The 10,504-nt window shown below is 41.0% G+C and overlaps 1 protein-coding gene across 1 annotated transcript; it reads right to left on the bottom strand.

Moving 5' to 3' along the window:
* Positions 1-1,382: 1,382 nt before the first annotated feature.
* tmem248 (transmembrane protein 248) lies at positions 1,383-7,761 on the bottom strand. The gene is made up of 4 exons (XM_030746263.1): positions 7,420-7,761; positions 4,143-4,301; positions 2,806-3,094; positions 1,383-1,471 (listed from the first exon to the last, which is right to left on the bottom strand). Exons 1-4 carry the CDS (start codon positions 7,420-7,422, stop codon positions 1,383-1,385), a joined length of 540 nt encoding a protein of 179 aa, XP_030602123.1. The 5' UTR covers positions 7,423-7,761.
* Positions 7,762-10,504: the final 2,743 nt, after the last annotated feature.

Genomic DNA, 10,504 nt, shown 5'->3' with positions numbered 1-10,504 from the left:
TTCAGCAAGCAGTCGCACTTATATACATTCAGTGAGTGTTTCCTAATAGTGTCCTTATTTCAAAGAAGCACCTGACTACATGTGACAGTATGCAAAGTGTAGTTATTTTAAAAAAAAATAGCCTGGGTCACACTCTCTCTGAACAAGCTCTGCATTATTGAACTAATTAATAAAAATAATTTGACTAAATGTTTGCTTTAAAAGTAACAAAAAATAAGAAACTGGACTTGATGTGGACACAGTAAATCCAGAACTTTGCAAGTTGGCCCCATCAAGCAGTCTGAGAGCCGGAGAGCTGCCAAGTGTAACGTTTCACACATTTTTTCCCTGCCTCTCTCTTTCCAACATGTTGTATATCAGAAGTGAAGAAGTAAGAAAACACACATGGTCTCTGAGTATGTGTCAGCACTTTAGACAAAAGTAAAAGTTCACTAACACACACACACACACACACACACACACACACACACACACACACACACACACACACACACACACACGTAGACTTGCAGAAGCCACAAGGCACTTTAGGAATTCACATTTTACTTTGACAGGTGGGCTGACCAGGAACAGCTCAACGTTACACAACAGTGCCACTGTTTGCTCACTGTCTCAAAGTAAAGTCACAGCACAGGTAAGGTGAAATGCTTTATAGTGGAGGTTGAAAGGGAAAACCTTGGCTTTTATAAAGAAAATAACTCCTAGTTGGTATACAACTATTCAACAGTGTAATCATCCCTACAGCACAGTATTTGATGCTTGTCTTTACCACACACAAATGTAAGTCAACCTTCTGGAAGAGCATACGTAGGCTGCCATGACAGACTGCTACTTCCGCTGTATGGTTTTATACTTCCGGTTACCCAAAGTCAGAGCCAGTAACAGGCGGCTTTATTAGTTGGAACACGAGCTCGGATTCAACTTGTGCTGTTGTCGGTTGTCACTACGTCAGTCTGTACATTTTTTCCAAATTATTTTATTCTGTAAATTTGTTCTTTTTCCCCAAAATTATACTACCCAGTTGTGCATCCTATTACTGTATTTTTTCCTTATGTTTTAAGTTTTCCTTTAATGTACAGCCTCTTATTTTTTTACGTTATTTTATTTATAGCGTGACACTACAGTATACAGCCTACACAAAGCTTTAACACTGCATGCCTTCCACATGTAGACACGCAGCAGTTAGCAAGATGACAGCTGCGTGTCTCCCTGATCACAGCCTTCGGCCAGTCCAGTGTTTCTGTTTCAGTGATCTGAACACTCTGATATCCAGATAATTGATATACCTTCCACAGAATAGCTGCCGTGTCACTACATAATTTCCCTAATCGGCGATACAGGTGTAACAGGTGGTAACACAAGGGGTCACATTTTCCCTGGGCCTAAGCCTCAATAAAATGGAAGCCGGCAGCGTTGTTGGGAGGTGCCAGTTTCCGGTGGACGGCCAGGTGGTTGTTTGGCTTTACATGCTCTGGGTATGTGATTGTGGGCCACACAATTTTAGAAGAACAAAGATTGAAATGGGATTGTTTGGGCATGGGGTTCGACGCCATATGGCCACACTCAATGCCTTGCAGGATTTGCCATGACAGGGTGTGGGCTTATTAAACATTACAGTTTACACTGTTTACCTGCATCCTTCTTGGTTTTGTTTTTTCTTTTTCTTTCTTGGTATATGTGAGGGTGGACTAACTATTTTTTTATATCTTTTCGTTTGTATACCTTGGTGTTTGCATGCAATTGAGTTGCAGTGAAATGAATGCATCATATGGGTTGCAGTGACGGTTGTAGTGTTTTATGCAGGTCTGTCCGCCTGAAGTGGTGTTCCAAATTCGGGTCAAATGTTATTTGATTAACAGCGGATGGAAAAAAGTTAAAAAGGGGAAACCCCCTATTTGTGTGACAATAAATACTATTATTAATATAACCTGAATTTACTCTTCGTGTTTTATTCGGGTTGCTGGGGCCGTAACACAGGAACAGCTGACTGTCTCGACCACTCCACTTTCCCTTAGCATGACCCATGCTAAGCGCTTAGCTTGGCCGATGCGCTGGCTCGGCTCTACAGCTGCTTTAAGAAAAACAACGTTGCCTTGTTTGTTCAGCATTACTTTATTGATTTTATTGCTTTGAAGGTAATCTGGCGCTCTTATAATTACGTGATTCCTCGCCATCAACACCTTCAGAAAATACTAGGTAACTGATAATGTCGATGTAGCTGACTTTGGGCCATAATTTCATGTCATTTACACAAGTGACGGGTGAGGCACTCTTCCCTTGCTGCTTTTTAAAACATCCTTGCAATGTATCTACCTCCGATGTGGTACCATTTAGGCCAGGTAAAAGAAACTGCAGTGTCAAAATGTTTAAATGAACGGCAAGTGTGTAAGCCCGCAACCGTAAACAACAGCGCAAACGGAAGTAAAATACCAGCTTCCGCTATGAATTATTGGTAATGGCAGGAAGTCAGGAATACTCTGGATACACTAAGCAAAAACACACACTGGTCTTTATTTTACGCTACTCTACATCTGTGTGAGCGGTCATGTATTAGGTGTTTATCTACCACCTGCAGTGGAACATAACCAGCAATTATTGTATGACACCAATGTGGGGCGATATTTCTGGCTGCCCAAGCTGGCTGAGTGTATCCTCTTCTTTCATGAGTATGAAATGGAATCATGTGAAAACAGGTTTGTTACTGAGGTGGATAACAAACAGTGAAGTAGTACACACCTACCTTACAACTCAATTGTATTTTTTTTTTCTAACAATTAAACCTAGCATTGAAAAACAGGAACCTACCTGAGAGGCCTACTTGCTGCCCCAGCACTGTGGCATACAGGTGGGTGATATTGCGAGAATACCCTCCGAATGGGCGCTGAGGGTCCAACGTGAGGGTGATGGGGACTGAGATGTTAATGGGACCCGAGTCCTCCAACAGCAGGGGAACCTGGGTGCTGGAACGAGCCTGGCCGCTAGTCACCACCATGCTCTCCGGCGTGGTCGACTCATTCAGGCCGTGCTTTATCGTTTCATTCTCTGACACACAAAAGTCCAGCTCATTGAAACGCAGCAGAAAAGTGTTCCAGTCCTGGGAAAAGGGTAAATGTGTTTTTTAACTGCTCAACATCACAACATGCTGCCACTATGTTTCACATAGAATTGTGGAATACTATGCTCCAAAATTAATGTACAATATTACAGTTATGTATTTGTAGACTATATTAAACCTCACTGCAATATCTATCTTCACAAGTATGCTTACAATACATCCAAGCATGTTACTAGCACAGCCTTTTATTTGCATATGCTTCCTGTTCAGATTTACATGCAAAATGTATGCAACTTTTGTACACTGCACGCTGTGTACAGAAGGTGGATACTGTATCAATACTCCTTCCTCCAGCATGCTGAGAGCTGAGGCAGAGCTCAGTGCCATTTATTTGTTTATGTGTCTGTCAGTGAGATTATCCAAAAGCTACCAAGGCAAATTTCATCAAACCTGATTGAGACCAAAGGGAAGAATCCATCAAATTTTGGCACAGGTCCAAATTACTTTCTTTTAAACCGGGCTTGGCAAGGACAGTGTGCCCCAAGTGCCTGTTTAGTCTGGTTCAAGTTGACTTTTTATGCTCTCCATTTGTAGCCATTTACATCATAGCCAAGTGAAAAGGGGTCAAATTCACAGTGTAGCCTACAAGAAAGCTGTTTTTAGCCTTACAATCTGTGGTGTCATTGAAGTACGATTTAAAAAAAAAAAAAAAATCCTTGAGACATAAGCAGGCAATAAAGGTCACATTTAGCATTAGCAGTGATCACATTATAGCAGGGACCCTCACATCCAGGCCTCAAGAGCCGGTGTCCTGCAGGTTTTAGATGTGTCCTTGATCCAACACACCTGAATCAAATGGCTGAATTACCTCCTCGGTATGCACTCAAGTTTTCCAGAGTCCTGCTAATGACTCCTATATTTGACTTAGGTGTGTTGAAGCAGAGACACATCTAAAACCTGCAGGACACCGGCTCTCGAGGCCTGGATGTGAGGATCCCTGCATTATAGTGTTTTTTATGAGATGTGCAAAGCACACACACACCACATGGTTTCATCTCCTTTAAAGAACTGCACAGGTGTGCCTCACCTCTGTCAACTCTGGAGACTTGATCTCTTTAATCTTGAAGAAATAACCGATGGTCAGGAAGGCGATGGCCACCGCACTGACACTGATCATAAAAATGACCAGAGGTGGACGGTTATTGATGTAGCTTCTCAGGTTCTCTATAGGATTTAACAGGTACACCTGCACACAGACAAAAACACGTGCGCTGACAAATGAGAGACTAATGAAATACAAAGCGCAAACTTTGATGCAAGTCACAAAAGTACAAACCTGACTTAAACAACTGATAACAGCTGCCTGATGGGCTCGACACACGGGGAGCGACAAATGGCCCGCATCGCCACTGGGGTGAAACCCAACACACGGGATGCGATAGTGATGGCATCATTGCGAATCGCGCTCTCGCATCATTTGTCTCCAAGAAATTTGATTGGTTATGAAATCGAAATTTCAAAGCAGTCCGTGTCAGACAAGGCAATAAAGATGAAGATTTAACTGGAACTGACAGAAATCTTGCTGTTAAGTCTCTTCTACAAAAGAAAAAGACAACCTTGGGTTCATCCTATATTATCACAGAAGTCCTCTCTATCCTTCTGTTTAAGGTCAGCCTGGCGCCAGCAAGTTTCCATACGGTTGCCTTTTTATGTGTACTTCGATAATCACTGCGTGAAGTGTCATATAATATAGTAAAGTCAAACACAGCTAAAATGATGCTTTCCTCTATGTTGAAATTGGCTGCAGACTGCAGCGTGTAGCATACTCAACGCTCATTGGTCAGTCAATGAAATCCTCGCTTGATTGGTTTAGTGCCACGTGGCTGCGACAAAAGTTGAACATTTTTCAACTTTGCTGTGTCCCGTCACCTGGTCGCGTGTGCACGAGTTTCACCGGTCGCTTGGCTGGAGGAGGGCAGTCAATTGTCACCTCATCGCACAAGTTCCACAGGAAATGAACGGAGAGCGAGTGCGACATCGCTCCCCGTGTGTCGAGCCCATGAGTCTACACTCTCAAATCAAAACATATAAAAAGCATTGAATTAGATAGTCCAAACACATTTCAAGGAAGCTGCTGCATCACTCCTAAAATAGAGGTGTAAAGTTTTTTTAAAGTTTACGTTTGCAGATTAAGACTGTGCACAAAATAACTTGAATCTACTAAAAGTTACTCTGCAGTCTGCACCACAACATTGAATTGTCTGCAGGGTTCTAGCCAGAAAAGAAAAATTTCAGTGGGGGTGGTAGCATTAGCTAATTAGCATTAGCTTGCTAAAGTAAATTACCTAAATACCGTGACCGCTCGCTAATTGTGAACAGTTAGGCCTGAATTAGACTTCTGCCTCAAGTTTCAACAGGAAATCACCTCTGAAGCCTACGGGGTAATCACAATCCTTCTGGATGTGTAGTTACATTTCTTTTTTTTTTTTTTTAAACAGCAAAGGGTTCAGCAGCGATTTCAGGTTACGTATGTAGAACCAACGTATAACTCCAGTTTAGGCCTGATAATTCTTGAATATAAACTGAAGAGTTACACTTGCATATCATGCATTCAAGGTGTCCCAGAGCACTTTTTTCTTTCCACTAATGGGTTTGCAGAAATCACGTGCAACAAGTAATCATTTTTATCACTCATATTTTTATTATTTTATTATTTATTGTCTGAGGCACCTAGAAAGGAATGCATTTTAAATTTCGTTGTGCAACTTCTGTGTACAATGACAATAAAGATTCTGATTCTGATTCTTCTGATTCTAATCCAGATATTTTATCAATCCGATCAGCTGCTAAAAGCACTTCCTACATTTGAATATCTGTCATCACTTGTCAATGTGACAAGGCTGCTCACAGCTCCTCGGATTTTATGTTTAAATATGTGATAGGGTGCGTGGCCACTTGCTAATTGCAGTGATAGAAGAGTCATGATAGGAACCAGTGAAGTTCTCAGCCCAGCAAGACGACCTCAGCACGGCGCAGCGCCGGGCGATCAACCGCTGGCTAGAACCCTGGTCTGAATTTTAGGCAAATGAGGGCATTTCTAGCAGTCAGTTCAGAGACACATCACAGGCAAACCATATTTAGATGAACTGTCTAGCCAGCACAGGAATGTAAATACCTGAAACCAAATTTGATCACTTGGCTTATTGTGCATTTTGTTACACATCTGTGCATCACTTAAATATTGCATAATTTCAGTTTTACTAAAATCTGGCATACTTGCATCACATATTTCTATACCGATGTCATTTACACGACCTATTCCTGTTAAATAACAACTCAAATAAAATGGATCTAAGTTAGAGTAAAAATATAAAGACTTGTTGATCTCATCAGCAGCATACAATAATACTGAGAAAACGTATTCTGCAGTGCACTTCATTTAGGCCACACTGATATACTTCATATTCTGACGAAAAACTGAGGAGGGATTAAATCTCATAATGGTGACATGCTCGAGTTTTCACTCAGCATTAATGTTGGTAAATGGCACCACAGTTAAATCAGACTGATACACACACTGTCTGCACAGTTTTCAAAACTGAAACTCAACTGGTTCAGCAAGTTGCTTTGGCTTTTTAACAGGACATATGCAACAAATCTGTATTTAAAAACTCAATTAATTAAATAAAGCGTTTAAAATGACACTGACGATGTGGAACAATGAGAACATAAAATGCAAATTATTTTACACTTGCAAAGCCAGTCAGAGGACAATCATGTGTTATATAAGGATGACAGAACTCAAAGGCAATCTCCCCACCCTCCAAACCCTAAGCTCATGGCCTTTGACAGAATGTCCACTATGGTGGAGGATAGGCTAAACTGTTGGCTAAAATAACTACAGTACCTCTGCATCAGTCACGAACCACTGTGTGCGCGTTTTAGACTTATCCGACTCTTTGCCCTGTGCAGAGGGTGCAGAACAACAGCTAAGGCCATTTCCGCGTACTTGCTGGAGCCATGTGACTTTATCTTTCTCTAAAGTTATCCAAACAGACGGCTGCATTCAGCAGGAGCGGAAGGAAAACATTTATGTAATAGAATCGGGATAATAAAATAAACATCAATCTCTGTAATTAACGCTGTACCAAATGAAAACCCTCAATATTGTGACAGGAAATCGCTTTAAACTGCAGACATGCATCAATTCAGCCCCGTGTTTAGACGACAGCCAGGTGACAAGCTGTTAACAGCATAGCGCGACACGCTAGCTACCTGGTCCTCAACAACACGACAAACCAGACCATAAAACCGATAGCGCAGCTGGCTAAATGAGATGAAAAACACACACAAGCTGTTCTCACCATTTTTCCTGTGTGCGCCTGTGACGGATGCTAGCTGGGAGGTTCGTTCCGGGCCACAATAACAAGGCAGCTAGCTCTCTGCGAAGCTAGCCTGTGCTGCTAACTTGCTCGCTTTCCTGAAGCTAGTCCCTGCTGAATATCCCACGGAAGAGCAAAAATCGGTGTTCGCTTGAGACAGCCAGGCTTTCAGCACACCAAACACCGCGTGTACTCCTTCCCATTCTTTGCTCTATAGCTCACTGCTGCACTGATGAGAAGTTTGTTTGTTTTTTCTCGTACAGCCTGGAACAACGTCAGTAATGTCTCCGGGTCCTCCCTCCCTGCCGACATATCGTCCGCGTCCCCGCACCGCACCACCGCCGTCGCGTTATTTCCATAGAATGTACGCCTGAAAATGGACGTCAGTACATTGATGATGGGCACGCTTGCGCAAAGTGCGTAGAGTACAAACGATTCAGCACGTCTGCGAACGGTTGGAGCTTTTTGCTGCATTAAGGTACCATAGGAAACACAAAGTTCAAAAGGGAACACGTACAACTGTTTTCATTTATCCCGTTACAATTGGAGGACAATTAAGGGTTAAAAATTTGGCCCGTGTGATGGAAATTTTAAGATTCTGCTCTGCTCTGTGTTTAGCTGAGCTGTCTGAATGGAAGGCTCCACAGTATCATGTTTTGTCTTTATATAATCCACTCGTCTGTACAAGCTATCCTTTGCACGGAATGTTCTGGTTATATTCTGTTGCTCTCTGCATTGTTGTTTGACCCCTTTGCAAAGGCCATTTAAAACCTCACAAAGACAGCCTGTTTGTGCAGATCGATTTCAGATTTCCATAACACCCGTTATTTTATAATTTTCTGTTTTGTATTTAGGAAAAACAGATAATTTAATTAAATTGGTCCAGTTCAGGCATCAAATCTACACTTTTAATGAGGTATTTTATTTGCTGTGTGCCATGCGTGGTGCAACCCTGTTACTAAAACTCCTCAACCTGAAAAATTTAGATTTTAAGAATTAAAAAAATAAGAATGTAATCATTCTTAACCATTAAGTTAAATACATCATCCTCATACTGAATACTTTAGTCTTTATTTTAGCCTCACAGATTTTATACAGGGTTGCAAATCAGTGTCAGCGTTTTCTCAGAAACAGATGTGATCTGTAGAATTTAATGCAGTGTGAAAGGCAGGGATACATGTAGTTTTATAAATAAAGAAAACTTTGACATTATTTAATCTTTTGGGGACACGGTTAACAGGGTTGCATTGGTCAGAATGACTCAATCTAATCAGCAAAGATTGTTAAAATACAAAATGTATCAAAAAGAACTGACCTTTGGTCTGCCCATGGTGTTAGCACACAACTCGATCATGTAACTTCTTTGTCATGTCACTGACTGTTTTGTCTCTTCCTGTGCCAGGCTAAACAGGTTTTGGTAACAGGGTTGCACACACACAACAGTGCCAAAAGTTTTCACTCAACAATCCAAATCATAAAATTCAGGTGTTCTAATCACTTCCATGGCCACAGGTGTATAAAGCCAAGCACCTAAGCATGCAGTCTGCTTCTACAAACATTAGTGAGAGAATGGGTCGCTCTCAGGAGCTCAGTGAATTCCAGGATGGTACCATGATAGGATAATACCTGTGCAACAAAGTGAGTTTGGTGTGGAAGAATTTGACTGCACATGCACTACTTTTGGTAATGTAGTGCATGTGGTGGGACACAACGTGCAGAGCATAATTACTGTTCTTTAAAACCTGTTAATTTATCAAAGACGTGTCAACAAAATCAAAACAAAAATAGTGAATTTATAACATTTTATTTGCTACATTTCACATGCAATTTGGTTATTAAGATGTTGGGACAAGAGAAAAACAACATTCTTGGAGATATTTTAAATAATATTTTGGAACCACAAGTTTATATTTTGTCTCAGGTCAGGTATAAATGACACAACAAATGTATGTTTTAGTATTTTATGCATGGATTATTTTCAGGGTCATGGGTGGGAAAGATAATGTCCTGCATTTGCAGATTATCCCACATAATCGACATAATTTCTTTTACATTACTAGTATGCAATTTTCTGATAGGCAGGAACATCGTAGTTTTTGATCAAATGATCATTTATTAGTAAGTACTGCCAGAGCAGATCTGCAGAAGAGCCACTTCTAATCAACACCGGGACACAGAAATTAGCTGCAGTTCAGCAGGAAGCCCGGCAGAGGGCACTAAAGGGCTAAAATGATTATTTAGTCCTGCTTCTTGACAAAACCAACTCACATTTTATTTCAATTTTCGCAAATATGGCATCGACAGTGGATCAGAACTGAAATAAAACTACACTTACGTGCTTTCGTTTTTCTTACAGGGAAGCAAGCTTTGCCCAGAAACGCTGGCATTCCGTTGACCGGTCTGTTAAGGATTTACGACAGGGCACACTCCTTTGATGGCAACTGTTGACAAACATTAACTGGGCGTCAGAAGCATCGTGCAAACAGAAGAGGAGCTTACATGTGTTCATAAAAAGCAACTGGTTGTGATGGTTGAAAAATGAACGCCACCAGCAAAGCGCTGCTAGAAACTATCTTTTCGTCATAGCTTCATGCCTTAAATCAAAATGGCGGATGCCGTAAAGTGGTCCAGGGTGACGGTATTTTGCCACACTCGAAATCCATAAAGAAAACTCCAAATTAAACAAAAGTTCTTGTCTTAATTCATTATATCAAAACCAAAATTAAAAAATACAACATAATTTTGCACCCTAAACAAATTTAAATTTATATTTTTTCTCCGCAGAACTCTATTCACCCCCGAATTCTTTTCTTTTTTTTTTTGTAACTGTAATTCACAGTCGGTCGTAAATTTCTGTATGCAACACGGTTTTATATAATAAGAAGAAGAAAAAGAAGAAGATACGTAGTAAGTGCTCATCAGCAGATGGCGCTATGTCCATTCTGCGGTGGTTTAGCCCACAGAGCAGCATGAAAGGCTGCAGTCCATGAACACTTTTCCCAAACACCTATTTGATAAGGTTGGTGGGACTGAATTTTCTCTAAAGTGAAACTATCTCAGAGACAAA

The sequence above is a fragment of the Archocentrus centrarchus genome, chromosome 14 (genome assembly GCF_007364275.1).
Source record: "Archocentrus centrarchus isolate MPI-CPG fArcCen1 chromosome 14, fArcCen1, whole genome shotgun sequence".
In the NCBI taxonomy this organism is placed as follows: domain Eukaryota; kingdom Metazoa; phylum Chordata; class Actinopteri; order Cichliformes; family Cichlidae; genus Archocentrus; species Archocentrus centrarchus.
This window is presented reverse-complemented; position numbering and strand designations above follow the sequence as displayed.

What these genes read in the sequence shown, in the direction of transcription:
- tmem248 (XM_030746263.1), bottom strand. An exon ending in AGTCTCCAGAGTTGACAGAG is followed by an intron (nt 3,095 to 4,142) that starts GTGAGGCACACC and finishes CCCTTTTCCCAG; the next exon opens with GACTGGAACACTTTTCTGCT. An exon ending in GCAGCAAGTAGGCCTCTCAG is followed by an intron (nt 1,472 to 2,805) that starts GTAGGTTCCTGT and finishes TCACATACCCAG; the next exon opens with AGCATGTAAAGCCAAACAAC.